Raw genomic sequence first — 25,223 nt, forward strand, 5'->3', positions numbered from 1 at the left:
ACCCTACAGTGAAAAAACTGTGAAGGCCGGACCAATGCCAGCTATGAGCGGCGATCGTGGCCGTCCATATAGGAACGATCCAAGCCGTTCACTGACATTGTAAACAGAAAATATTCTTCCTTCCCCACAAGAATGACTTTCACGTAGTTGGCTTGGATCTTTTTAGAATTAAACAAAGTGATTATCCTAAAAATCGCTTTGCTGGAATGAGTAGAGAATAAAATTTATTCGATGGCCTTTGCTGGAAAGAAGCAATGCGAGAAAAAAAAACAATAGAAAGTCGGTCTCTAAAAAACAAGCTTTTCTTGTCTCTTTGCCTCCACAGTGCGTCAACGAAGAACTTCAAACCGGGAGAGATCTGGGAGCTCTACCTTTTGGAAGAACAATTTGGACGGAGAGAGATCTCGCGGCGGATCAATAGAAACTTCAAAAACTTGAGTGTGTTCTTGGTGTGTCTCGCGGGAAACGAATCTCCGGCTCTTAAGACGTAACCATAGCCATTTTAGATAAGCACCTAGCGAAACATTTAGTAAGCCATCCAGGGAAGAAACGCAAAGAGACTCTGAAGAATGGTTGGATGGTTTCCTCTTGTCAGTACCCACCTAAGCAACCCAGGCAAGGTAGTGAACACACCTGCATCACCGGGGACCTCGGAGATCCGCGACACGAGCCACGCCTTGGCGGTCGCGGTGTGCATCGGTAGCATGCTCACAATCTCCCGTCGCAAGAGTCTGCAATCAAAGAAGGGAATGGAAATGGTTTCAAGTTAGAGTGATCGTTCTCGTTTCATGGAAGAAAAACTTATACTCATTCCAGACTACACAATTGTTTGAGAAATCGTCAAACTTTGCAAGCGAGCACGTCAACAATCCTCCGAAAGAAACGCGATCTTCTTACGCACAGCAACGGAAAAAAAAGTGCAGCGTCCAAATAGAAAACTCACAGCGAAACATAGAGAGACATTTGGTAGGAAACTCATGTACCGTCTCAGGAAAAAAAACCAAACAAAGAAAAAAATAGATGAAAAACTCAAACCCAGCAAACATCGTCACACAACTCGAGCAGACAAAGAAACAAACAATAGATGTAAAAACTTAACCCGGAAACATTAAGACCCAAAACAATGCTATAGTCATTCCAAACTACGCAATTGTTTGAGAGATCATCAGATTTTGCAAGCAAGCACGTCGGAAAGAAGAGTTAAAAATTAGATCTTCTTACTAAAGGAAAACAAATGCAGACAAAAAAAAAGGAAAGAGATTTCATTTCAGGAAAAAAAACACAACCCGAGCAAACAAAGAAAAAATAAACAGATCTTCGAACAACAATGAAAGAACTTAACCAGAAAACAATAAGAGCAGAGCACCCAAAACAAAGAAAAACATGCAAGAGGAAGCAAAACTTACCCCGAAGAACGAACGCCGCCCAAGGGATTGCGCTGAGGCGCGCGCGCGCGAAAGAGCGGCGGCGCCTGAGGCCGGGCGGAGCGCGCAGCGGAGGCGGCATTGGCGAACGCCGCCCTCGCGAATCGTCCAGCACTTCTTGCAGCCATATCTTTCCTCTCATGCAGGGTTTAGGGTTTGGGGGAGACCTGACAGAACATTCCCCCACGGATTTCCTGTCACCGAATATACCGTCAAGCCAAGCGGCAATAATTAATTCCATCAATTTAATCAGCAGCAAAGTTCTTCGTTCCTCGCGTTTCTCGAGTCTTTTTTCTCGTTTTTCTTCGTGATTTTTCCTTCTTTTTTTTGTGTGTTGTAGCCGATTTAAGCACTACATTCTTCCACCTGGAACATCTTGAGGACCGTTCTAAACACCCCCGCGTCGACTGGAATATCAGAAATCCTCGACACCAGCCACGCTTTCGCGGTGGCGGAATGGAACGGGAGCATTGTGGAAACCTCTCGCCGCAGCCTGCATTACCCAAGAAATAAAAAAATCCTTGTGTGAGAGTTGCGATTCGATGACCATAAACAAGATTTATCAAACAATGCATGCAACGCTGCGCTGACAGAAAAATCGACCAAAACACGAACCAAGCATGAAGAAAACCAAACGATCAGGAAAAACGAGACCACTAATCAACTCGAAACGCAAAGGAAAAGAACGAAACAAGCTTTACCAAAGAAAACCGTATGAGAGAGAAAGAAACCAAAAAATGCAGCATTGCATCCAAATGCGGGAAAGGAGAAATTTCACCCTGGGTTGGAACTTACACTGGCGAATTCATTCGATTGGCGAGGCTGCCCCGCCTGGGAGCGGCGAATCCCAATGGCGGAGGCGGCCGCGGGGCGGCGGCGGGGCGGCGCTGCGCCGCATTGAAGAAAGCCCTCCTCGCGAAGCCCGTCCTCGCTGCCATACACCCAAACCATTAGGGTTTAGGGTTTGAGCCACAAGGAACATTCGCAAGAATATCTACCGCGAGGGATATACCCATATACGGAAAGAATATTCGAGAGCGCAAATTCTTTGCGTCTTTGTTTCTTTGGTTCAAGAACAATAACTTTGCAGAAAGATTTCATGGCGGCGATTTTTCCTTCACTCGTTTCTCAGCGATTTCTTCTTTCTTGTGTCGAGTTCGTTCTTGCTCCCGTAGTGATGGGACGTGGAATTTGGACACGCTGCAGCACTCTGTCTGAAGACCACAGTTAAAACACGCTTTCTTTCCCGGGGGGCGGAAAAAAAATATGAAATCCTCAAGAACATGCAAGCCAGGCAAACCTGCTTTGGAGGAACTCTGCTGCAAAACTTTTTTTTTTTTCAGAGTCTATGGTGAGCACAGATTCGTACACACCTGCGTCGACAAGTATCTCCGAAATCCTCGAAACAAGCCACGCGTTTGCCGTCACCGAGTGCATCGGCTGCATTGTCAGCACCTCGCGGCGCAACCTGGAGACATACCCGCAAAAACAAAGTTTTTCAGTCCACTTTCCCCGTCAATGTTATCTACAATGACGGGAGAGCTTCAGTGCTGCTTAGCTAAGCCTCCAAAACCCAAAAACAATGGCGGCGTGTCCATCGCAGAGTGACACCCCTCAGGAAAGTATGCCACCGAGACAAAGAATAAAATCATCACAGAAATCTCTGGATTCTAGAACACCAAGTAGAACTAAACTTGTGCAAAATCATTCCAGCACAAGCATTCCATAATTCACCCCCAAAAAGGAAAGCCACCGAGACAAAGAACAAAATCATGCACTGTGACATGCAAAAACCTAACTAGAAGACCATTCCTCGTACTTGTACTGCAAAATCCCAATCTAGAACAATGCAGCACCAGAAATGCGACAATTCCAGCAAGAAAGACGCCTTCCCTGCCATCTACTCTAGAATCAATCCAAAGCGATTCTTACCCGGACGATTGCAAGCGAGCAATGCGCGCGCCGCTCCTGGAACTAGCGAATCCAAACCCCGGCTGCGGCTGCGCGGGCCTGGCCGCCGGCCGCGGCGCAGCGGCATTGAAGAATGCCCTGCGCGCAAAGCGCCCCGCGCTCCTGGCAGCCATAATCCCTAGCTAGGGTTTAGGGCTTCTCCAGATGCCCTAGAATATCCTCCCGCCGGTTCCCGGTTCGAATATCTTTGTTCTGGCAGACGCGTGGCCCAATCCTCGGCATCGGACACGTGCCATGCTTGACAATCGCCGAGAGCAACACGTGTCTTGTAAAGATCTTGAAGATATTTGGAACTTTCCACGTGTTTGCCCGGCAAATATCTCACACGTCACTGAAAAGCGTGTATTAGTGCTTAATGGTTTTCAGCGTATAGAAGCGAGGCTTTAGGGCACCTGGCAACAAATCCTTGGCAGTGCGTTGAGCGCGATTGTAAGTTTGATCATATTTCCTCCATTCTTGAGATGGTTTTTCTGCTATGAAATCTTCGATGGCTGCCTCGCATTTGGATCTCCTATGCTTTGGTTTGAATCGTGGTTTGAATCATCCACAGATCGCCATTCTATCGGTGTGTTTTCTTCCGGGATATTGGAACTCTAATGCTTGCATTCTCAAATATTTGTCGTATTTTTTCTTGTGGATCATTGCTTGTTCTTTCGGATCATTGGCAAAAGAAGTACTGATTTGGAAGCAATGCAGAGAACTCCGGACTTTGGTGATCTCGATCGACTGAGTACAACTTTACTTCCTGGATTTGAGAAAAAAAAAATGGCGTCGGCGAGTAGCAGCAGTGGCGGTGCCTGGGACGAGCTCAAGATCCAGATGAAGGACCTCCGAGCTCTGCTCCACAGCTCCAGCTTGATCGAGAGGAGGATCAAATGCGAAGTGAAAAGGATCCTCAACACTACCATCTCCAACTACGAGGACCCTCACCGCTACGAAAACTCCAACACTGTTCTTGAAATACTTTCAGGTATGATTCGCTATAGATCTTTGCACTTTTCCTTTTTGAATAAAAAACGATAGAAAAACAAGAGCTAGATTTTTTTGCCTGCTTTCTGGGATCTCATTCTCTTCTGTTTGAATGGTCTAGCTCCTTCTTGCCAGGTTCTCTGATGGGATCATTCACCATCACTCCCCATACTGTATGAGTTCCGTATCTATACTGAGAGACACACTGTACAGGTCGAGGCATCTCACCGCTAGAGGCAGCGTTTATGTGGATGGGTGCTTGGAGGCCATCAGCTGCGATCTCGCTGGTTTTCTCGGTCATGGGACTCAAGAACCAGGGCCTCAACTTGAACATCACCGATCCAGGAACTTTGGGGGGATCAGTCCCAGCTCTCAGCGAAGAACAGCTCTCCCAGCTCCAGACTTTCCGGGATCTTACGAGCCAAGCCGAGAAGGATCTCACGGAAGAACTCGCGACTGTCCAGGTGAGCTAAGCACTTCGGTTTTCCCTCAAGTGTTCGTTTGATCTTTGCAGATGATGCTGGCGGATCAGGACGTGGTGACTGATCTCTTGAAGGATGACGAAGGAGCGGAGGGATCGTCGTCCAGCTCCTCCAAGCTCAAGGAGACGCTCCATTCTAAAATCTCTAGCCTTCGCGATGTTTTAAAGCGGGCCGACCAGCTTCGCATCAAGACGCTGCTTGAGCTCCACTCTGTGCTGGCTCCCATCCAAGCAGCGCAATGTAGCATCGTCGCTTTTGAGGTCGCGTTTGCGATGCGCTCCTTAAATTCAGCCACACCACCCACAACATCGTGTCCTCGCAAATGATTCCCCAAAAACAGAATGACCAATGACCCCTGTGTGTGTGCAAATAATAAAGTGTATTTAGGTCATTGTTAGTTTTAATCTGTTATCATGTGATTAATCTAATAGAAAATCTATACAGAGTAATTTAAATTTATAGTGGGAGAGCTCCTCAAAACATTCCAAAGTGTTGCATAATTCTTGAAGAGAATTTCTATGCAAGAATGTAAGAACTTAAAAAGGTTTCATGGACAGGGATATGCTCTTTGATCTTGTGCACAACACTTGAAAGGAGAACTCACATACCTGGATGCTTGCAGTAAATTTGTCTGTATCACACAGTTCCCTCTTGGTCAGGAGTTGTAACAAAGAATTCCTCCATAGTATGGACTTCCACTTCCTCTAGAGCCGAAAGCTGATAACTTTCACGAGGGAAGCAACATAGCTGGAGAGCGCAGTGGAGGGCCTTAAGGCCTTCCCGGCAACCTGGTGCTCCACTTGCAAGCTACTGGGTCTGGCTTGTCAGCTCTTTGACATCACCGAGGTATGGGGTGTTGCGAAAGCATCCCATCACGTCGTTTCTCATCTGTGATCTCTTCAGCATCTTAAACAACTTGTCCACATTTCAGTTTATCAGGTAGAACCTTAAAGTTCATGGTTCGCTGTGTGACCTTTGGAGCTGGACTTGGACAGCCATGCATTGCATACAGTTGACTTAGCAAGCTTTAGAATGCAATGCACCGTATCTCCAGAAACAGTTCCTCTCATCGGTCTAGATTCCCTCCCTGTGTAAATCTGGGGCATCTCGACCAAGAGATCATCTACCAAATGTGTCCGATCAGCCCATGGTGAGCTGTAGACTGAAAGAGACGAATTCCCGGCGGGAGAGTTTGCCATTAGGAAGGATGGTACCTTTGCCAAAGCCTTAATTAAATTGTTTTCGCGCGGAGGAACAGAAAAACAAGCTAGGCTCAGATCTGAACTGTCCATCCATTGGAATATCTTGCAACGATCAACATTTCAAATTCAAATTCCTTGGCTATAGTGCCTGCTTGTCTTGTCACTCGAGCCGCCCAACGCCCTGGAACTTCCTTGGAGCTTTTAACCCCATCCTCTCGCAATCGTTTCCAAGGTTCTGTGGGTTCTTCTCGAGCGTCTAGCTTTTTTTGCTTGACTTGTCCCCATGTCACAAGTTTGGTTTAGGTTCTGGGTGAGAGCTACATGGCTCATAGTTATGCTCTTGGGACTGATTGTGTGGCCGTTTTGTTGTCTTGCACAGGTGGTGAGTTTCGTGAATGCCACTGCCATCACCAACATCTCCAACGAACGTCGTGATGCGCACTGGGATCGGTCGCCAATGCTATATCAGTCTCTATCAGGAAAAGCATAGTGGAGCATATCGTCGCTAGGCAAGAAAATGGATGGACGCAGCTCCAGTGGATCTGAGGGCGCTATTGCCCTCAGATTCACTGGAGCTGTTCCCATCGGTTTTCTTGCCTAGCGACCGATCAAGACTCTGATGTGACATTGGCACCTCTCTGCTTTTTGCGAGCAACCAAAGCAGCAGCAACCTCCCAGCATGATGGATTGTCGAGTGCCGCTTGTTCATTCTTTGCTTCATTTTGGAATAGAACTCGCCATTGAGATTTTTCTTTTCCGTTGGCTTTGATCTTGAAACTTCTGCACACTATGTAACTCGAGGAATGCGCGTGCAGAAGTTTCAAGAATCGACACATTTCTGTCCCATGATTCTCTTGCAGAACACTTCCATTCTGTAGCGCAGCTCGGAAGGATGCCAATAGCACAAAGAAAGAACACAAGGGGAGCACACGAACAAGCAAGCGAAAACAGTGAGGTACTTCAAAACTCCGATGCTCAAGCAAGTTTTGTGATTATTTCAGTGAACAGGCTAACTTTCTAGGTTCATGACAGCCTCCTTCATGCGCTTCCCAAAACACTTGCTCGATATTCTTTCGAGTCATGCCACTCTCTTGAGCGATTCCAGAAGTTGAGACGTGAGGCTATGTTTGCCCCGGGCTCTGGAACTAGCCCAGTCTCACATGTAAAATTTCTGAGGTGACGAATTCCTTTTGGCAAATTGCTTGTTTTTTCTTTGGTTGATTGAGAAGAATGAGCGGACGAACCCAGGGACACGTGATCCGCGTGGATTGGCGTGAACGTCGCTGGATCATAGTTCATCCTCTTCTGGCTACAGCACTGAGTGACAAGGTGCCACAGATTCCTAACCACAGATTCGAAGTTGCTATTGCCACCATCTCCAGGTTCTCCGGGACAGCAAACATCAGCACAGGCTTGCGCCTTTGCCGGGTTCCGGATGCAAGCTCATTTGAGGAAGTTCAAATTGTGGTCGAATGAAGCCTTACGTTTCCTTCTATGTGATTTTCCTACACGTTTCTCATATTATGTTGTTCCCATCCTTTCACCTTACCATGTAAGCTCAGCCCCCAAAAAAGCAGCCAAGGAAGCTGTCGTTGATTACCAGAAATTTGGACAAGCTTTCGAAAATGCGGAAGATCGCAGTGATGAGAAACGACGTGATGGGACGCCTTACCCCTTGAAGCTACTTCTCTTGCAATCTTCGTTTGCATGTAGTGTTGTGATTCACAGCGGCGGAGGCGATTACTATGCCTCATCCGGGCCACTCTTTTTGGCAAAACTCTCAGGCGGAATGATCGCCTTTCTTCCTTCCGAACAGTAAGCCACACTTGGCAATGATCCCGTTCGTCCCACGTTTTGGGAGGCCATTGTGATGAGCATCAGGACGCTGCGCCACGGGTATTACCCGATCGGCAATCCAGACGCAGAACTCCTTACGTGGAATGCCTCCATTGCATACATTTGCATTAGAAAGTTTTCGAAAAAAAATGCTGCGCTGCGGCATCTCCGGAAACAGTTCGTGGCATGGAAACTGATCGCAAAGAGATCATCGGCCAAATCCTCTCTGAGCCTATGATCAGCCCCTACGCTCAAAGTTTTCTTAAATTGTTTTCGCGCGCGAATTATAGATGAGATCTGGGCCGTCCGTTTTGAAGATCCCTTGGAATATTCTGCAACGAATTCAAACTCCTCTTGTCGGCATTGGTTTCTTGTCGCTCCATTTTGCATTGATTCCCGCCCTTGTTAAGAGCCCAGGCCTTGTGCTTAAAACTCGAGCATAGTTTCCCTTCAGCGCTCTCTCGTTTCACCACACATACGGTAAACCAGAAGAGCTTGAACTATGCTTTAAATTCGGGGCTCCTGGGACTGGTGCCTGCTCGCCATTTTTTTTTTTTTTTTTGTCTCAATGGGGAATTCTTGAAGAAAAGTAACACCTCGGCAAACATAGTGTCATTGTTGGATGAAACTGCTGATCATATGCTAGAACCAAGTTCCAACTCCAATTGCCAGGGAGTCATCGAGAGGCATCACGCCCAGCGTATAGGATTTCCTCGTTGTTCACGATATCATCAATCTCACTTCCGGCAAGATCGCCGAAAGTCCATCCATTTTCGACCAGCGGAGCATCTCCAAGGGTACCAGCCTTGTCTTTCTCGCTTGCTTCCACCATACCAAGCTTGGGCTCGTCTTTTCCAATTGCAGTCGCATTCGCTTCGCGAGCTCGGTTTCCAGTCGCAGTAGCATTGGCATCGCGAGCTCGGTTTCCAGCAGCAGTAACTCGTGATGGCGTTTCGCCACCTGCGATACTACGTCCGCTCGCAATCTCGATTTTCCCAGTATCAATACCGTTCACTACCATCGCGAAAGTTCTCACTCCGCCAACATTTGGAACAGTTGCCATCCCATCCGATCTGTTCTCCCCATTCGCAGCATGATCCTTTCCAGCCACTGGAGGAGCTTCCACCTTGCTGTTCTTCCCATTCGCAGTGTGATCCTCTCCAGCAACTGGACAAGCTTCCACTTCACTGTTCTTCCGATCCTTTCGAGCAACTGGAGGAGCTTCCACTTCACTGTTCTCTCCATTCGCAGTATGATCCTTTCCAGCAACTGGATGATCTTCCACTTTCCTGTTCTCGGTATGATCCTTCCCAGCAACTGGAGGAGCGTCCACTTCCGCCAGTGGAGGAGCTACGACCATCTTTCCCAGAACCGGATAGACTTGCGACTTAAACACCGTCTTCCTGATGGTGAACCCCGGCAACACCGAAAACGCCACGCTCTCACCGATCGCCAGCCTCTCCTCATCATCCTCGTCCTCCTCGAGATCATCCGCGGTGATCACGCTGTCCATGAACGCTGGCTCAATCTTCCTTCCAGTCGCTACGCGCAGAATCCTCGCAGCTGGGTAGAACGAGAAGGCCAAGCGATGGAGCTTCCACACCGATAGCGCCACCTTCTCGAACTGCGATCCAAGCTTTGCCTCGTCGAAGCCGGGGATCTTCCCCCGGAGCTCCTCCATCTTGGCCGCCGCAAAGACCTCCACTCGATCCTCGGGACAAGCTTGGAACTCCTGGAAGTAGCGGCGGCGCAGCTCCTCCGGATCGAGGAACTCGGTGAAGCCGCCATCCAGGCCAAAGGTTTCAGCTTCGAAGGCCGCGAAGAACACGTCGCCCAGCGCTGCGCGGACGGCGATCTTGCGGTGGAGCGGCCGCGCAAAGACGACCGAGGACGCCGCTAGAAACCGGGATGGAAGAACCGATGCGAGATTCTGGATCGCCTCGTTGGCCTGCGCTAGGGCCGCCTCGAAGAGCGTCGGCGTCGCGGACGAATCGGAGTAGGATCCCCCGAAAGATTGCTCCGAAATCTGGCGCTCCAGCCCGTCGATCTTGCGCTCTAGCTCGCTGGCCATGGATAGCGTCCTCTCCGTGTTCTTCTTCTCGAGTTCCAAAGCCCTGGAGTTGGTCTCGCGGATGCGCTGGATTTGCCACTGTAAACGCCGATTCTCCTCGTGCAATTGCTGCGCACAACCCTGGATTTTGCGAAGTTCTTGATCGAGCGAAGAACATTGCTGATCCAGTTCCCCATTCCTCCGGTGGAGCTCCTTGCAGTGCTGATCCTGATCAAGGAGGCGCTGTTGGAGCGCGCCATTGACACTGACCTGGGATTCGAGAGAATCCTCGAGCTTTCTCTTCTTCATCGCGAAGAGCGTCCCGAAGATCGAAGAGACGAACCACATACTAAAACCCTGGCGCTCTCTTCGCCCATCGCCCGCGCTTATAAAAGCGCTTCATATGAGCGTGATGTCACGTCCTAGTCTTAAAGCCCTCTAAACCCAAGAACCCTAAACCCTAGGTAGAGAGAATATGGCATCGCGCATGGCGGGTCGGGCATTTGGGCGGCGCATTCTCCAGGCGGCGCCGTCGGCGTCGCGGCGGTCGGCGCCATTTGGATTCGCGGGCGCCGCGCCTCGCAATCCAGTAAGATCCAGGTAAATCCCTTTGTGGGTGTCACAGGTTCTTGCTTCTTTGTGATCCCGAATCTCTCCTCCTCTTTGCGAATTCTCTTGTCCAGCCACTTTGCGAGTACATTCGTTATTCTTCTCTCCTCCTCTTTGCAAATTCTCTTGTCCAGCCACTTTGCGAGTTACATTCGTTATTCTTCTGTCCTCCTCGTTGCAAATTCTCTCGTCCAGCCACTTCGCGAGTTACATTCTAGTTGCCATTCCCTTCTCTTTTTGCTCAAACTTTGCAAGGTTTTCTAGCTTTCTCGTGTGCTGCCGCAAGCTCTCTAAGTTACCTTGCTTAGAGTTTTCTCTTCTGGCAACTTCCCGATTAGCTTGCGAAGTATCGTGACGATTTATCTTTGCTGTTGCCTCTTTGGAGATCAAAGTCTCTTGTGTGCTCTTCCACTGCGAAGTTACATTAGAGTTTTCTCTTGTTGGTATGAATGACTATTACACACGTCGTTGCTCTCTCAAGTGGCAACTTTGAGAGCCTGTAACAAATCTCGATCTCTGCCTGGCAGGATCTTCCGGCGGGAGCTTCTGTCGATGCGGCCGCTCCACAGCGCGACGGCCGACTGCTGGATGGTGTCGCGGATCTCGGGCTGCGCAACCTGCTATGAAGGTGATCTCAGCTGTCTCTTGGTTCGTTCTCGGATATGGTAGAAACTGTTGCCATCACTTTAATATCAAAGGTGGGTGTTTCAGGCATCTATCTCAAGTGGTTGACGATGTGCCTCGAGAATTCGCAGTCGGTGGCAACAACATGATCAAGTGAAAGAAACCAAGACGAGAAATACCTCCTGTGGTGCCAGCTTTGCCTAGACTTGTCATCAGTTTAGTTATCTTGTTCTCATGATTGTTCTCAAGAACTATCTGCAATTATTCAAGTGCACACATTTTTCTCGTTCGTTTTAAACGGAAATTTCTAAGTACCTTGCTTTGCTGCTACCATCGGTTGCCAAACTGTCCATCCCACTCTCGAAGCTGGTCGAGGTATCCAGCGTTATAAGATAAATTAACCTGCGGAGGATTGTCAAAAAAACGCTTGACAACAACACTTGACGTATAGAAGCATACCTCCTCCAGAGTACTCACGAAGTCCTGTGTTGTAAGTGGCCTTAGTTCTTGAGGCAGTGGCTGTCCAAAAGCATTTCTTTTGGCCTGAAAACGAGGATGAGTTCACGAAACAGTAAATTGAAATTGGAAGCAAGTCATTTACTTTCTCTAACTCGAGCATTTCTCGAACAGGCCGATACGCTGCAGCCACAGTTAAGTTCTGAAAGGAAGCAATGAACGTTTTGAATCACAAACAACTTAAGATTAAGAGTGACACCTTCAAGTCATTTGCGCTATAGCCATCAGTTAATTCTGCTACTCCTTTAAAGTCGAAGCCATTCTCAATCTCCTCCTTGGCAAGCAGCACAACAAGGATTTTTTCACGGCTTGATAAATCTGGAAGATCCACGCACAATCTGCCATCAGAGAGATGAGCAACAATGTCGTTTTACTATTGAAAGTAGACCTTTTCGGGAACTTTTGAATGACTGATTCGTCCAAATGGAAGGGTCGGCATGTAGCTGCCATCACCACAACTGACTCTGCTATTCCTGACATGAGCCGATCCCATCCATAGATAAACTCGGACTTGAACCTCGTCATTGCTTCTCCAGCTTGTATAGCGAAAATACTGTCGATCTGATGACGGCACTTACAAGAATAGAACAAAAATGAAAGTGAAATGCACCTCATCGAGAAAAATAATTGATGGAGCCAGCCTGCGTGCAATTGAAAACAGGGCTCTGGTCATCCGCTTCGGATCCTCAAGCCACTGCACCACAGAAGCTTCAGTGCCAAACTCACAACCTCTATTAAGGGTACCTTGTACTCAATAGAATTGCCTCTAAGCCAAAATAAGTTCGCGGAAGACTGGGCTGCAACGGCCTTTGTCAAGTAAGTCTTCCCAGTACCAGGCGGTCCATATAAAAGTACACCTTTGCAAGGCTATCCAGGCGTCAGAGACACAAAGGTCGTAAGCTTTCAAGACTTACACATGCCAACGCTCCCTTGGCAAAATGTTCTGGTCTCAGGAGGGGCACCACAACATGCTCTCCAAGAATTTTCTTCACATCCTCAAGTGCACCAACGTCATCAAATTTCGGTGCGCCGTTTGGCGCCAATACTGTAGACAACACAGCTTCTTCGAACTCGTCTTTTGCTACTAGCTGTCAAACAAATTAAAAGCAGTCAAATTTGATACAAGCAAATACCTTAGGACCTTGCGCATGCTTGAGCCGTCTCAGCTTGAGAAGCGCTCTATCCAAGCTGCAAACCTGCATTATCGATCTGATTAAACAGCACAATCTTCCACGTACCTGCCTGCCGAAAGAGAAGTTTTGGCAGTCGATTTGTCTACGTGAACATTCTGTGAGTTTGAATATTCGTAGCTCACTGCCCAACTTACAACGTACTCGGCCTCTGTAGTAACTTCAGTTCCTCAGCGTTCCTTCCAAAGAAGAATCGGCTTACCCGAGTATGTGAGAAGGAAGTCACATATTTGAAACTCGATAAATTCCAAACACACCAGGTTGTGGGATGTCAGAACCTGAAGAAACACTTTAACAAATAAAAAATGAATCGAAAAATAGAAACCTGAACCTTCTGTAATAGTTGGATATTCTTATTCGCAGTAACACGCTCACCGTCTTGCAAAAGAAGCGCTTTCCATCTCCAGAAATCTAGATCATCCTATGAGCTGCCAGAATCAGCTCAAGCCTAAACAGTCGTGTAAACGATACCTTTGGAGGAAAAATATCGACCACATTGGCGAATAAGTTATGTATACTCTTCAAGCTCTTCCTTTTAACCTGAAAAAAGCTGTCAAATGACAACGAGTGACAATTATAACTAGTTACCACAGAAAGAGGCTCATCTGCATCGGAAGTGAAGGTGGCAATAAGAGCGACGTTTCCAATCACTTTGTCCAATTGCCTTTGTAGATTGTGAATGATCTCCTGCTTCCAAGCTACAGGGACTGCTCTTTCAAACCATTGCTCAAGTTCCGAGAAGTACACAATCAAAGGCTTAGCGCTTCTACTTATCTGTAAAAATAAGATGAAAAAAAATCCAAGTATAAAAGACAGGATACCTCGCACAAAGCGCTGATAGTGGCTTGCCATGCTGCAAGGAACATTGTATTTCCAGATTGATCCTTGTCAAAATCAGACGCTAAAGCAAGGCTGTTAACATATTCTCGGTAAAGTTAAAAAACGAGCTTACCATAATGCCATTCAATGGGAGGACTTCTTCGAATGTCCTCGAACCTTGTTGTTAACTTGAGTGCGTCCTCCGTCGCATCAAAGAGGATCCCAATCTTTCCAGAAACACTTTCAGAGACGGCAATGACTCGACCTCTACAATCAGTCTCAACAAATAAGTAAATAAATATCGTAAAACTGAAAAACGCTACCTTTGCCTTTCGTCCCTTTTGCTTACGACACGATCACCTGAAAGCAGCATCTATGTCATTTAGGCAAATTGTAAAAGCTCTTACCTTTCCTGAACCCATTTTTGAAGCCCGTCACCTTCAATGGTGTACCACATGTTCAGTAGAATACAGAGGCAATATTACAAACTGTTACCTTCGACATATCATCACCTGCTTCAACTGCATCAGTATAACCATCACCGTGATCCTGAAAGGAACACAAATTCTCGTAAGTCAAATGGACTGATAACAAAACAAAAATACACGAGAAACGAAGATGGATGGACATACAAGTTCTGGCAAGGAACCAGAACCTCAAGCACATACTTGAGGAGCAAGATCTGTACTATCGAGCATTAGTAACGCTACGCCTTGATCATGAGCAATTGCTTTCACCAGCATTTCCTGGTACATTTCCGAATCTTTCACACAAAAAGTCAGAGAGTTCGTTTTCACTTTGGCATTGAGGCTTACTTTGTGGACCATTCAGCAAGATCGTATTGCTGGAGGCACAAAGGCCGGACAAGTGACTCGCTCGTCTAGATTGATCGAGGCACGATCCCAGCGCCTCAACCAGGAAATCCCGAGTGACATCACTGGACACAATTTGCAACAGTTAGCATACCAGCAACGCGAAATAAGATTATATACCTCAGGTAATATGGGAACTTCGTCAAAGAAGCGTTGATTCTCTCGGCGGGCTGTATTTTCTCCACGAAATACTTCTTCAGTGACAGCTTCAAACCTGTCCCGACCGCTTTTCTATACTCGAAAGCTTCCCTTGCGACAGTCACGTCTCTCTCGAGCCGTTCCCGTTCCTGCTGTGCCTCGCACAATGCCTTGGATGCCAAGTCCACTTTCCGTTCGGCCTCGCAGAGATCCTTGCATTTAAGTTCCTCCCTCCGCCTCTCGAAATCTAGCAAGTCATCAAACTCGTCACCATCCTGCTGAGCACCAAGAGCTCCATCCACCTGAAAAAACGCAAACATTATATGGCAGGAAACGGCAAAAACAAAAACGAAACTTACAGGTCCATTCCTGAATCCCACGCATCCGTCTTGAGACCGCATAAGCAACTTAGCACGCTTCCTATCAACTTTAGCAAGCTCAGCCAGCCTGCGCTGCCAGTCGACGTTCCTCTCCCTCTCCACCTCTTTGAGCAAGTCTCCATATCCATCACCGGCCGCGACACCCACGCCCGAATCCCGCTTCCTCTTGGTCGCCCTCGTCATCTTCTTCCCAGAGCCCAGCCGCGGACTCAAGCCAGCAGCATTCGAGAACTCCTGGTAGCTGCTCGTCTCCGCCGCTTGGCCCGCCACCACGTTTGAGTTCTCACTCGGCGAAGCGTCCAGGCCAGTCTCCCCAGGACCCTCGAGAAGAAGAGTGTGACCACCTCTTCCAAAAGAGTTCCCGGACTGTGGCGACGTAGTAGGCAAGCTCGCGGCCGGGATGTTGAAGATCAAGTCGCCACCATTGTCAAGAACCACGACGTCCTCCTCGTCACTCCCCTCGGTATCCTCTCCACAGCCATCGCCCACGGCGGGCTGTCCAGAGATGGGCGAAGCTCCCGCGGCGGAGAGCTTGGTGGTGTTGCCAAAGAGCTTGTTCATCACCACGTAAAACTCCCAGGGAGAGGTGTGGCCAGTGGGAGCGTACTTCATCCTCTCGCGCTTGTAGCGCTTCTTGAGGTTGTCCACCTTGGTCCGGCATTGCTGCTCGTTCATGCTGATGCCACAGAACTCGTTCACCTTGTTGGAGACCTCGGTCCACTGCGCCATGGTGAGATTGCCCATGTTGCTCTTGGTCCACACGTCCTTGAAGCACTCGAGCAGCATGATCGCGTGCATAAAAGGCCAGGAATCTCGGTTGGCCTTGCGCTTGCGCTGCTGCTGCTGCTGCTGCTGTAGCTGGCACTGTGATTGCTGCTGCTGCTGGGAATGGCTGGAATCGCCATTGGCGGCATTGCTCATCCCTGGCGAGAAAAATCACACTGTGAGCTCCGCACAGATCGATAGAATTGACAATCCCGAGGATAATTCTTAAAATCTAGCTGACAGGGATGGAAGAAACAAGAAATCTCAGGCGCTTGGATCGAGATGAAAATCTAGGCGAGAGAGGAAACGAAAGATTTTCGAAAATCTAGCCGAGAAATCTCTGGAATCTAGGCTCTTGGATCGAGATAGAAATCTAGGCGAGAAAGATTTTCGAAAATCTAGCCGAGAGAGGGAATGTCTAGCGCCGCGCATTCGCAGAAGCGCACATTTCTCACCTGACATCGATGCCGCCCCCGCCGCTGCCGCCGCCTCGCCCTTCCGCGCCCGGGCGGCAGCATCCAGGCTAACGTTTAGATCCATCCCCTTTTAGGGCTCTTCAAATTGGAGAGAGAATTTAGGGTTCTTGGGCTCAATGGCAGGGAGGGGAGGCAAAGCGCAGGAAGGCGGCAAGCGCAAGCGCGGAATGTTTAGCAAAGAATGTAAGCATGGAGTTTCTCATCTCTTTCGGTTTCTTTGTATCGATCGATCGCTCGCGCTTTTGCAGTGAGGCTCATGATGTATGGATTTGGAGACGATATTTGTGTAAGCTCGCTTTCTTGTTCTAGTATCTCTCTAAGCTCGTCGTAAAAGACTCCTACAGCCTCTTCAAGAATCGGTAGCTCTTATGGAGGACATGATGATCGAATACATCACTGATATGGTGTGCTTCGTTTTTTTCTTCTTACCTTTGCTAACTAGAATTTTTTCCAGGTTCACAAGGCTCAAGAAGTATCCTCGAAGAGAGGAAAGCTCACAACAGAAGACGTGATGTTTCTCGTCCGGAAGGTAACGATTTAATCTTTGTTTAGCGAAATGGTCATCGAGCTTCTATTGATCCAGGACATCCGCAAGTATGCCCGTGTGAAAGAGCTCTTGTCCATGAACGAGGAACTAAAACGTGCCAGGAAAGTTCTAAACGAGGACCTGGACGAGCAAAAGCTTGCCGCGCTAGAAACCCAGTGAAGAAGGCGACGCTAGCTCGTCGACAAGTAGCAGTAATTTATGCGGTAAGTAGCATACGTCCAGGGAAGAAGACAGTGACAAAAGTAAAAGCAATTCAAGCTCGACATAGATAGGTAGATGAATCCGGGTGATTCATACAGACGGGGATATAGATTGGTCGACCGATCCGGATGGTTGGTTCATACAGTCCTTTTGGTCATCTTCGTGGGAAGCAGTAGGGATGGCCAGGTTATGACAGGAATCTGTCATTACAGCACGGTGGAGGAGATGCCACCATTCGAATCCGTGCTTCGGATATCCTTCAAGACAAAACGAGCCGACACGAGTTTCACGGAAAACTCGTACTGAGAGTCCGAGGCGGCGTCTTTCGTGTGAGAGGCAAGGCAATAGCAGCAGCAGCAGCAGCAGCGGTTTCATTCTTCTTTGTGACTTCTGTGTCATGGCGGCAGGACTGAAAAGCAGCAGCGTTCCGTTTCACGCTCTGGGTGTGAATTCCAGCGCCAGAAAGGCAGCTCCGTCGAGCAAAGGTGTCAGAGCATACAGGGACTCGAAGTATGAAGCCAAAGGTTCTCAAGTTCTCGCTCTCCCGAATGGAGTGCACAGCATGAAGTCCGACAGAAGCTCTCGGGGGAATCACTTTCAAGCTCTCGAGACATCTCCCAGTGGCACGCAAGCTATCCAACACTCTCGCAGCGATTCCCAAGTTCTCGACTTGATCAACTCCACAGCAGCGAGATCTCGTCCTTGGTGGAGTCCTCTTTTCGATTTCTCCAGAGAGGTCTACGACTTGGATGCTTCTACTGACGAGATTGGCGATGAGATTCAAGCAGGGAAAGCTCCGAGCCGGGAAGTTCCGCTAGAACCAGAAGAGAAATTCAAGCTGCTAAGATCTCAGCTCCGGGAATCTGAGAGCTGGCACGACACCATGTATCACTCGGCCATAGCTTCACGCCTCGCAACTAGAGCTCGAAATTGAGCTCGAGATTGATAGATAAAATCGATCGCATTCTTTGTTTTAATTCTTTTGCAAGTGTACATACACGATGATGGATACTACAACATATCGCCTTTGGGCGTTTACAAATGTGTGTGTTCGTTGCGTTGTTTTTGCTATGGCTGCTTTACTCTCACTCTCCTTCCAGTACCGTCGGTTCCATCCGCCAAGTGTGTCCATACGGACCTTCGTTTAGATCCGGGCCTTAGTTCGTCGTCGTCGCCTCCTTCCACTCCAGCCACTGTTCTTAGCAACTCCGATTGCAATGACGGGCAGCTCTCCTTCAAGTAGTCGAAGCCATCGCTTTGGATCACGGCTAGAAAGACGAAACGAAAAGAAACTTCAGTCGAAGAAGAGAAACAAAATGGAGATATCAAACCTGCCAAGTTGGAAGCGGCAAACTTGAGGCAAACTCTCTTGAGTTGCGTCGCATGGTGCTGCTCCGCTAGAGCTAGTGTCGTCGCCACTGTGTCTATGCTCACGTCCTCGCAGAGCTTTGCCTCGCAAACTATCCTCAGCCGGTCCAGTCCATAGCGATCAGCCGCGGCGAGCAAATGTTGAGCCATCATCGTAGAGGCCAAAGATGTTGACGAGTAAGAGCTCGAGGACAGCACCTCACTCGCATCTGGAAGCGCATCCCTGTATATAAAGTAAAGCATTGCCTGGAGAAACGTCAATCAGTTCGAGGCTTAGAATCGCTTACATACCTCGAAAACCGGAGCCTTGATATCTTCCAGTTGTAACAACTTGACGTTGGAGTCACTGAGAGGCCCGTTGAGTTGCGCTCGAAAAACGGGAGATCGAGCCGCCAGGACCATCTTGTGCGCGTGGAACACCTCTCCGTCCACCTCAAAAGTAATGTCCGATCCCTCTCCAGACTCCAAAAGTGCTCCAAAGTGGCGGCCAATGTCCGACTCTGGCACTGGCAGACTTTGCTGACGCAGAGCCTGCATTGACGAGACCACCACGCCAACAGTGCAGGTGATGGAAAGGCTATCATCTTTCAGATAATCCGAGGTCTCTAGCACCGCCCGGCGAAAAAAACGTTTATAGCCCCTGTAAGTCGAGAAAGCTTGACTTGAGTTAGAAATGTCAGGATGGGGATAAAAGAAAATTGAAAATCCTTGAGCTGGAATGCAAGAGAGAGTATTTCATGCCGGCCTTGTCAAAGACGCTATCCATTCCAACTTGGAGCTGGAAAATTCCCGTTGATCAATACGTGCTAAGCAAGTGACTAATGCACAGACCCCAAGGAAAACGCAAGCAGTCGTCTACTGAAAACTTAAGTCACGCTACAATCGGCATAAAGTGCGCACAACGCATAGAATCCAGACCCGACTGTCACAAGGAAGAAAACAAGCTAGCTAGCAAACCAAAGATCACGCAAGAACAAGAAAGAAAACCAAAGGAAAAGCGAAAGAATTACGTACCACATACTCCCTCGATACTTGAGAGTGTAAGGACCACTCTCGAGCGATCGATCAAAGTGGCTGTGAACCTTGTGCTTGTCTTTGCCACTCTGATCCAAGAGCGTCAGCTCAAACAGCGCTCTCACGTCCGTGCCTTCGCTCGCGAGAGCTATAAACACCGAGACGTAGAGGGAGCTGTCCTCCGTGTTCTTGCCGTCTGGATAGAAGTAAACCGCCCACTGGTAATTCCCCACCGAGAAGGTGTTGCTAGAGATGTACTTGCCAACGCCCATCCCCTTGGCAAGGGAGTAGCCATTGATGGTGAAGTGATGCGAGCCATTCACAGTCTCGGTCACGGAGCGCGATCGCGAGGACGCGGCGATGGATGGATTGGCCGCGGCAGTGGCTCCCTCCTCCGGATCTCGTGCCATGGACGAGAAATTTCACCCCCCGGATTCTTCACAACCGCATGGTGTTAAACCCTAGAGTACCTCGATCGATTGTCTCGCGCGTGCTCAAAATCCCTAGAAACGCGAGCCCTCGCGCGCACGCACGCGTTTCTTGCGCCGCCGTGCGTACGCCCTAAAACACATATATCTTTCTTAAAGGGGTGGTTTTATATTAATGTTTTAACAGAGAGTATATACTAGAGAATACATTTAGAGGGTAGGATCTTTTTATTGTGTTATTCGTAGGAAAAAGGGCTATACTATGCAATATAAATTTTTAATGTCATCAATGCATGTTAATTATTTGAATTTCATTATATAGATCTTTTGATTAGGGTCATTATAATAATCATATGATGAGATTTTGTGAATCTCAAAAATAATCAATCTCAAAAATTAGGATAAAATAGCCATTAAGGTTTTATTAAGTAATTGCCCATTTTTTAATTGATTTAAGAGGAGAGAAATAAGGTGTGCTATATGTAGTATCAGAGTAAATGACATGAGTTTGATTCCTATTGATTAGTAGTTACTTAAAGAATATAATATACTTTTGAGCAAAATATAATTCTACCTTTAAATTTAAAATCATATGTATTGAGCATCCATGTATACATCCTTTCTTTTGTGGAGCATCCACAGATGAAAGTAGGACTATGGTACAAGAGCACCTATGGACAAAAGTAAAATTGTGGTATAAGTGGATGACTAATTGTTTCACTTGGAATAGTTAATTTACACAATAGAAAGATTAGTAAATTTAATGTAGAAATGGAAGTGTTAGTTCTCCTTAGCTCAATAGGGGTTGTTAATCAATAGTCAATATCAAAAACTTACAATATAAAGGCCATATGGATAGTTTATGAATTTAAAAAATTATGGATTTTTCTTTGATGGTCAAAGAATTTTAGAAATCCCAAATAGGATTGCATTAGATATAGCCATGGATACCTATAGTGCCCATTAGATTTTGAGGAAATCCTTCAAGTATTTTATAAAGATCCATAGGAATATTTGATTTCACATACATAATATGCATTTTTATTTATAGAATATTCAATTTCAGGTATAAAATATTCTTTTGAAACCAATATATGATGCCATATGGAATGTTTTACATACAATATAAACTTTTTTCACATAGCACCAATTTATGAATTATATGCAATAGCATGTGGCCAATGTTCTCTCTGTTGGAATAAGTGGAAGTACAATTTTGGAGGTCAGACAAAATGGGTGTAGACCATACTTGAGGTCACGAGTTGAAGAGTTGAGCTCACGAGTTGAGCTCAATTTTCAATTGTAATTTAGTACAAACATTATAAATTTTAAAATTTTAAGGTTATGGTGAACCTAATAATTTAATAACTCTCTATATATTATATAGATAAAAATGTTCTAAAGAACACTTTTTGTTCTAATAATTTAAATATTTACTACATGCAATGATAGGGACATTTGTTAGAACATAAAATAAAATGTTTGCAAAAAGAGTATTCTTGTCACTTCTTTAAATTTGTACTCTATGCTTTCTGGCTAGTAAATGTTAGGTTTGTCAGAATTAAAAAATTATTAAATTTGAAATAAGATTCTATGTAAAGCCATATAACCATTTGAAAGGAAAAAAAAAACCGTTGATGTAAGCTTATTGCATATAAAAGAAAGACTTGGTTCTTTGTAGAATACATTCTTGAGGGGTTTGTCGTAGCATACTGTCTAGAATTTATAGATTTTCATTCACACTCTCATTCGAAAAAAGGGAAATACACCCACAAATGTCTATGGGTTCTAGTGTTGGTAATTTTAACTTTCACAATCTTTCTTCCTAGGGTTCAAAGGCTAAGAGATGCAATAACTATCCTATTGCACAGCATAACCAAATCACACAAACGAATGAAAGAAAGGATAGTGAAGATAGTGATCATGAGTTGGAAATAAATGCAATGACAGAGGGTGCAACAAATTGGGTGAAAAAGAATACCCTCTTACTTGTTTTAGAAAAGTGCAATTCTGCCACTTTCAAGAAGTGCCCCATATGTTTTCTAGCGTCTGGTGGAAACAATGGCAATGATCAGTATGATGGTATATATGCTCTTGCGACACATTGCAACATCACGCACCCGAAAGACTACCATGAAATCTTTTTTGAGATGGTAAAGACAGAAATGGAGACACACGAGTACTATAGGCAGTATTGCGAGAAGAACACTCGGAAGCATATAAAATGAAAAGTGAAATGAAAAAGCATATTTTTATTAATTATATAAAGTATAATAAGTTTTATTGATAGAGAATAAACATTGATAGTGTTGGAGAAATCTAATTAGCTCCAAAAGTTTTTTGCAACTTAGCAATAGTAAGGCTTGTTTGGTGTATATGAATATCCACTTTAGGATCCTGGTGCAAAATGTTGATGAAGATGTAGTACATATGCTTGCAAGGAGCATATGCCTTCCTATGTTCCTCGCGCTTCATAAAGTCTGGACATGTGCAAGAAGGAAAGTTGTGAATGGCAATTGTGTACTCTCCACCTTCTGTTTTGACTGTGTACTCCTTTGCAAGTGTAGTGATGTACTTCGTGGAGAGAATTTCACACTCAAGTGTTTGAGCCAAGTTTATTTTACCTTGCTTTTGCTTTGAGACGGTACCATTAAATTTAACTACCTTACCTTTTCGTGTTGGCCTCCTGTGCATCTCTATAGAAATAATCCTGCTCCTGTCACTCATGTTTCCAACTCTCCTCTCAAGATTAAAACCAGATTTCTCAAGTTTTTCAATCTCATCTGAGGTGAGCGCGACCCCATTAGCAACCGGCCATTCTTTAGGTACTGCATCAGGTTTAGTCACTATAGTGTCTTCAAGCCGCTTCGTATGGTTGGCGTCAGTGTTGCAACAATATAGCCAGCACCATCTTGAAAATCCTGCTTGCTTTCGTTCCCTATAGAAACATGGGGTTGGAACAGAAGCCGATTTTTCACCACGAATCCAAGCCCAACATTTGCCCCTCGGAAGCATCCCCACACACCTTACATTCGATTTTGCTAGCACGCGTCAGATTGCCCATTGCTTCGGCTCCATGCTACGGTAAGCAATTTCAACATGTTGCAATGCACTCTCTTCATCAGCCACTTGAGGTGGCTCGGTCTGAGAGCGGTGTCTTGGAGTAGAATGGTACTTGACATTAGGCCTGTGAGAGCTTTTTGCTCCAAGGTCTGTACCAACATCTTCCCCAGCAAAGGAAAAATGATGCTTTGAGCGGACAGTCTTCATATCACCAATAGAAGCTCGGGGAGTGTACTCTGTAGATGTGCCACAGACCACTTCCTCAACTACAGTTGCCACTGTTTGGGCGGGTGGAGTTAATTTTCTCTTCATCCTATCATGTAACATCTCAACAAAAGGCCCTGTTCCCATATATCTTCCTTTTTTGAATGCCAGTGCTTTTGAAGATTGCTCTATAGCACGTATCAAATTTGATAGACAGGCTTCGTATAGACTCATCTTCCCTTTCCCTGCCTCAGAGGAACGCCAACTCCAATGCTTACTTTTGGAGAGATTCACAGTTGGGGTGTATGCAAGGTCCTCAAGTGGTTGATCCTAATAGAAAAGGCAATATTAATAGGTAATAAAAGGAGAAGAAAAAATATAAACCAACCTGAAAAGAGTGATGTCCCCATTGGAACATCCTAACTTCCCACCATCTTAACCATGATTCAAGTTATGGTAGGCAACTTACGTCTGTATGGCCATCTTCATGCCACCACATTCGGATCTCATTTGTTTTTGCCTCATGCTCTTCTTCAGAAGGTGCAATTTGCCATTGTTTGCACAACTCCTTAAATATTGATTGAAACTCTGGCTTGATAAGGTGGCAGTGCTAGTTTAGGCTTTGAGCCCAATGGAACTCACAAGTCCTCTCATGACCTTCCAATGGTTGACCATTCCCAAAAACTACTCGGATACCATTCCAGTTTGCACCACCGCCATCTGCCATGAAACCACGAAAGTTTGCAGGCTTACCAGTCCGCTTTAGGACAATATCAGAGAGGGACTTCCAAAATATTTCCTGTGCTGTCTGGTCTTGTACTTTAAACTCTACTGTCACAATTGTTAAGTTACAACGTAGCCTATGAAAACATAAATATTATAACAATTTCAATGTAATAAGAATAAAAATTAGCATAATTTACAGATAATAATAATGATAAGATAAAATAAGATCAAAGATATTGTGATGGTTGAGATTTAGGTTATTCGGAATGAACAGCCAGGATTAGAGATTGGTTAGGGTTAGGGTAGCCGTTAGGATTAGGGTTAGGGTAGCTGCCAAGATTAGGTTACTGTTCGCATCGTGAGTGGAGCACGCGAGAGATCGAGAGATTGAGTGCAAAGGAGATCGAGGGATTGAGCGCGAAGGAGATTGAGGGATTGAGCGCACAAGAGATCGAGAGATTGAGCGCATGAGCGGGAGAGATTGAGCGCGCGAGCGGGAGAGTTTGAGCACGCGAGCGGGAGAGATTGAGCGCGCGAGTGGGAGAGTTTGAGCGTGCGAGCCGGAGATTGAGTGCGCGAGCGGGAGAGATTGAGCGCATAAGAAATCTAGCACGTGTAAGCTCCTGAGTTTGGACTTCCCGGGAGGTCACCCAGCCCAGTACTATTCAAGCCCAAGGACACTTAACCCCAAATATCCCAAGACCCTTAACCGATTGGAAAAGGGGGTGCACTCTTGTTCATGGGCCCTTTCCCTCTATATTTGAACCCATGGATCGTCTCTCAAGTCGTTCCCTTTGGTTGCTTACAATCCACCACGCTTCCCTGCAAGTTCACGCCCTCGTGAACGGAAGCTGAGAGCCGCAGCTCTCCCGAGAGCCCCGCTCTCTTGACACCCTACCCCTCGGGTCGAGCCCAGTGGGAGCAAACTAGACCAGCCAGATGTCAATTAACATGTGGTGTGATTCCCTTAGCCAACCAACAGAGTCGGACCTGAGACCTCTCTGATACCAAATGTAAGCTCCTGAGTTTGGACTTCCCGGGAGGTCACCCAGCCCAGTACTATTCAAGCCCAAGGACACTTAACCTCAAATATCCCAAGACCCTTAACCGATTGGAAAAGGGGGTGCACTCTTGTTCATGGGCCCTTTCCCTCTATATTTGAACCCCATGGATCGTCTCTCAAGTCGTTCCCTTTGGTTGCTTACAGCACGATCAAGAAATCAAGGGAGGGAAGATGCCACCAAGTGGTGAGTTTCGATTTGATTGCTTCCACTTCCATTTTTTGAGTCCATTGCTTCCATTCCATTGCTTCCCTTTTTTTTTCTTGATTGCTTCTTTGCTGGCCGAGG

The 25,223-nt window shown here is 46.5% G+C and overlaps 9 protein-coding genes across 25 annotated transcripts; 4 read left to right on the forward strand and 5 right to left on the reverse strand.

The window, feature by feature from the left end:
• Positions 1-202: 202 nt before the first annotated feature.
• Positions 203-1,582, reverse strand: LOC112348754 (protein NUCLEAR FUSION DEFECTIVE 6, chloroplastic/mitochondrial-like). Of its 5 annotated transcripts, none has more exons than XM_024681903.1 (3): positions 1,407-1,582; positions 603-731; positions 203-514 (listed from the first exon to the last, which is right to left on the reverse strand). In XM_024681903.1, exons 1-3 carry the CDS (start codon positions 1,550-1,552, stop codon positions 481-483), a joined length of 309 nt encoding a protein of 102 aa, XP_024537671.1. In that variant the 5' UTR covers positions 1,553-1,582; the 3' UTR covers positions 203-480. The 5 variants fall into 5 exon arrangements, with proteins under 5 accessions (XP_024537671.1, XP_024537672.1, XP_024537670.1 ...); XM_024681904.1 differs by having other exon boundaries at positions 203-479; positions 634-731; positions 1,407-1,577; XM_024681902.1 differs by having other exon boundaries at positions 203-479; positions 1,407-1,574.
• A 65-nt stretch (positions 1,583-1,647) lies between these two features.
• LOC112348756 (protein NUCLEAR FUSION DEFECTIVE 6, chloroplastic/mitochondrial-like) lies at positions 1,648-2,390 on the reverse strand. Its single transcript, XM_024681913.1, has 2 exons — positions 2,220-2,390; positions 1,648-1,917 (listed from the first exon to the last, which is right to left on the reverse strand). Exons 1-2 carry the CDS (start codon positions 2,360-2,362, stop codon positions 1,770-1,772), a joined length of 291 nt encoding a protein of 96 aa, XP_024537681.1. The 5' UTR covers positions 2,363-2,390; the 3' UTR covers positions 1,648-1,769.
• A 55-nt stretch (positions 2,391-2,445) lies between these two features.
• LOC112348755 lies at positions 2,446-3,535 on the reverse strand. 8 transcript variants are annotated; one of them, XM_024681911.1, is made up of 4 exons: positions 3,357-3,535; positions 2,798-2,892; positions 2,725-2,740; positions 2,446-2,634 (listed from the first exon to the last, which is right to left on the reverse strand). In XM_024681911.1, the coding sequence occupies exons 1-4, from the start codon at positions 3,506-3,508 to the stop codon at positions 2,553-2,555; spliced, it is 345 nt and encodes a 114-aa protein (XP_024537679.1). In that variant the 5' UTR covers positions 3,509-3,535; the 3' UTR covers positions 2,446-2,552. The 8 variants fall into 8 exon arrangements, with proteins under 8 accessions (XP_024537679.1, XP_024537677.1, XP_024537678.1 ...); XM_024681909.1 differs by having other exon boundaries at positions 2,446-2,638; XM_024681910.1 differs by having other exon boundaries at positions 2,725-2,743.
• A 200-nt stretch (positions 3,536-3,735) lies between these two features.
• On the forward strand, positions 3,736-5,288 carry LOC9638406 (TGACG-sequence-specific DNA-binding protein TGA-2.1). 2 transcript variants are annotated; one of them, XM_024681988.1, is made up of 4 exons: positions 3,736-3,824; positions 4,092-4,365; positions 4,578-4,828; positions 4,879-5,288. In XM_024681988.1, the coding sequence occupies exons 2-4, from the start codon at positions 4,161-4,163 to the stop codon at positions 5,170-5,172; spliced, it is 750 nt and encodes a 249-aa protein (XP_024537756.1). In that variant the 5' UTR covers positions 3,736-3,824; positions 4,092-4,160; the 3' UTR covers positions 5,173-5,288. The 2 variants fall into 2 exon arrangements, with proteins under 2 accessions (XP_024537756.1, XP_002976826.2); XM_002976780.2 differs by lacking the exon at positions 3,736-3,824 and adding an exon at positions 3,834-3,960.
• Positions 5,289-10,406: 5,118 nt separating this feature from the next.
• LOC112348703 lies at positions 10,407-11,465 on the forward strand. 4 transcript variants are annotated; one of them, XM_024681735.1, is made up of 3 exons: positions 10,407-10,534; positions 11,071-11,191; positions 11,242-11,465. In XM_024681735.1, exons 1-3 carry the CDS (start codon positions 10,410-10,412, stop codon positions 11,314-11,316), a joined length of 321 nt encoding a protein of 106 aa, XP_024537503.1. In that variant the 5' UTR covers positions 10,407-10,409; the 3' UTR covers positions 11,317-11,465. The 4 variants fall into 4 exon arrangements, with proteins under 4 accessions (XP_024537503.1, XP_024537507.1, XP_024537505.1 ...); XM_024681739.1 differs by having other exon boundaries at positions 11,255-11,465; XM_024681737.1 differs by having other exon boundaries at positions 11,071-11,171.
• On the reverse strand, positions 10,922-16,402 carry LOC9638407. Of its 2 annotated transcripts, none has more exons than XM_024681734.1 (25): positions 16,303-16,402; positions 15,062-16,005; positions 14,685-15,004; positions 14,508-14,629; positions 14,361-14,455; positions 14,188-14,241; positions 14,100-14,130; positions 14,016-14,052; positions 13,826-13,959; positions 13,695-13,774; positions 13,465-13,647; positions 13,345-13,413; positions 13,205-13,294; positions 13,076-13,151; positions 12,922-13,024; positions 12,817-12,871; positions 12,598-12,771; positions 12,428-12,550; positions 12,294-12,377; positions 12,072-12,244; positions 11,883-12,021; positions 11,769-11,825; positions 11,627-11,710; positions 11,483-11,569; positions 10,922-11,422 (listed from the first exon to the last, which is right to left on the reverse strand). In XM_024681734.1, exons 1-24 carry the CDS (start codon positions 16,385-16,387, stop codon positions 11,495-11,497), a joined length of 3,387 nt encoding a protein of 1,128 aa, XP_024537502.1. In that variant the 5' UTR covers positions 16,388-16,402; the 3' UTR covers positions 10,922-11,422; positions 11,483-11,494. The 2 variants fall into 2 exon arrangements, with proteins under 2 accessions (XP_024537502.1, XP_024537501.1); XM_024681733.1 differs by having other exon boundaries at positions 13,462-13,647.
• A 25-nt stretch (positions 16,403-16,427) lies between these two features.
• On the forward strand, positions 16,428-17,225 carry LOC9638408 (transcription initiation factor TFIID subunit 13). The gene is made up of 5 exons (XM_002976781.2): positions 16,428-16,506; positions 16,572-16,609; positions 16,668-16,727; positions 16,778-16,852; positions 16,907-17,225. The coding sequence occupies exons 1-5, from the start codon at positions 16,440-16,442 to the stop codon at positions 17,027-17,029; spliced, it is 363 nt and encodes a 120-aa protein (XP_002976827.1). The 5' UTR covers positions 16,428-16,439; the 3' UTR covers positions 17,030-17,225.
• Positions 17,226-17,356: 131 nt separating this feature from the next.
• On the forward strand, positions 17,357-18,050 carry LOC9649946. The gene has a single exon (XM_024681741.1). It carries the CDS (start codon positions 17,469-17,471, stop codon positions 18,003-18,005), a length of 537 nt encoding a protein of 178 aa, XP_024537509.1. The 5' UTR covers positions 17,357-17,468; the 3' UTR covers positions 18,006-18,050.
• Positions 18,022-20,008, reverse strand: LOC9649947 (BTB/POZ and MATH domain-containing protein 1). The gene is made up of 4 exons (XM_002976905.2): positions 19,454-20,008; positions 18,731-19,079; positions 18,403-18,685; positions 18,022-18,339 (listed from the first exon to the last, which is right to left on the reverse strand). Exons 1-4 carry the CDS (start codon positions 19,861-19,863, stop codon positions 18,140-18,142), a joined length of 1,242 nt encoding a protein of 413 aa, XP_002976951.1. The 5' UTR covers positions 19,864-20,008; the 3' UTR covers positions 18,022-18,139.
• Positions 20,009-25,223: the final 5,215 nt, after the last annotated feature.

Source organism: Selaginella moellendorffii, unplaced genomic scaffold (genome assembly GCF_000143415.4).
Source record: "Selaginella moellendorffii unplaced genomic scaffold, v1.0 SELMOscaffold_32, whole genome shotgun sequence".
Lineage (NCBI taxonomy): Eukaryota > Viridiplantae > Streptophyta > Lycopodiopsida > Selaginellales > Selaginellaceae > Selaginella > Selaginella moellendorffii.

Coding starts and splice junctions, on each gene's coding strand:
- LOC112348754 (XM_024681900.1), bottom strand. CDS start 1,552: ATGGCTGCAAGAAGTGCTGGACGATTCGCGAGGGCGGCGTTCGCCAAT. Junction 732..1,406: donor GGCGGCGTTCGTTCTTCGGG/GTAAGTTTTGCT, acceptor CTTTGATTGCAG/ACTCTTGCGACGGGAGATTG. Junction 563..633: donor CGAGGTCCCCGGTGATGCAG/GTGTGTTCACTA, acceptor ACCATTCTTCAG/AGTCTCTTTGCGTTTCTTCC.
- LOC112348756 (XM_024681913.1), bottom strand. CDS start 2,362: ATGGCAGCGAGGACGGGCTTCGCGAGGAGGGCTTTCTTCAATGCGGCG. Junction 1,918..2,219: donor AATCGAATGAATTCGCCAGT/GTAAGTTCCAAC, acceptor TGGGTAATGCAG/GCTGCGGCGAGAGGTTTCCA.
- LOC112348755 (XM_024681905.1), bottom strand. CDS start 3,508: ATGGCTGCCAGGAGCGCGGGGCGCTTTGCGCGCAGGGCATTCTTCAAT. Junction 2,893..3,356: donor GCTCGCTTGCAATCGTCCGG/GTAAGAATCGCT, acceptor GTATGTCTCCAG/GTTGCGCCGCGAGGTGCTGA. Junction 2,752..2,797: donor GGAGATACTTGTCGACGCAG/GTGTGTACGAAT, acceptor AAAAAAAAAAAG/TTTTGCAGCAGAGTTCCTCC.
- LOC9638406 (XM_002976780.2), top strand. CDS start 3,871: ATGAAATCTTCGATGGCTGCCTCGCATTTGGATCTCCTATGCTTTGGT. Junction 3,961..4,091: donor CACAGATCGCCATTCTATCG/GTGTGTTTTCTT, acceptor GAAGCAATGCAG/AGAACTCCGGACTTTGGTGA. Junction 4,366..4,577: donor TGTTCTTGAAATACTTTCAG/GTATGATTCGCT, acceptor CACACTGTACAG/GTCGAGGCATCTCACCGCTA.
- LOC112348703 (XM_024681735.1), top strand. CDS start 10,410: ATGGCATCGCGCATGGCGGGTCGGGCATTTGGGCGGCGCATTCTCCAG. Junction 10,535..11,070: donor CGCAATCCAGTAAGATCCAG/GTAAATCCCTTT, acceptor TCTGCCTGGCAG/GATCTTCCGGCGGGAGCTTC. Junction 11,192..11,241: donor GTGATCTCAGCTGTCTCTTG/GTTCGTTCTCGG, acceptor TTAATATCAAAG/GTGGGTGTTTCAGGCATCTA.
- LOC9638407 (XM_024681733.1), bottom strand. CDS start 16,387: ATGGATCTAAACGTTAGCCTGGATGCTGCCGCCCGGGCGCGGAAGGGC. Junction 14,456..14,507: donor CTTGCTGAATGGTCCACAAA/GTAAGCCTCAAT, acceptor TTTGTGTGAAAG/ATTCGGAAATGTACCAGGAA. Junction 14,242..14,360: donor GTACAGATCTTGCTCCTCAA/GTATGTGCTTGA, acceptor TGTTCCTTTCAG/GATCACGGTGATGGTTATAC.
- LOC9638408 (XM_002976781.2), top strand. CDS start 16,440: ATGGCAGGGAGGGGAGGCAAAGCGCAGGAAGGCGGCAAGCGCAAGCGC. Junction 16,507..16,571: donor CGGAATGTTTAGCAAAGAAT/GTAAGCATGGAG, acceptor GCGCTTTTGCAG/TGAGGCTCATGATGTATGGA. Junction 16,728..16,777: donor TCGAATACATCACTGATATG/GTGTGCTTCGTT, acceptor AATTTTTTCCAG/GTTCACAAGGCTCAAGAAGT.
- LOC9649946 (XM_024681741.1), top strand. CDS start 17,469: ATGGCGGCAGGACTGAAAAGCAGCAGCGTTCCGTTTCACGCTCTGGGT.
- LOC9649947 (XM_002976905.2), bottom strand. CDS start 19,863: ATGGCACGAGATCCGGAGGAGGGAGCCACTGCCGCGGCCAATCCATCC. Junction 19,080..19,453: donor AAGTATCGAGGGAGTATGTG/GTACGTAATTCT, acceptor CTCGACTTACAG/GGGCTATAAACGTTTTTTTC. Junction 18,340..18,402: donor TGCCGCTTCCAACTTGGCAG/GTTTGATATCTC, acceptor TCGTCTTTCTAG/CCGTGATCCAAAGCGATGGC.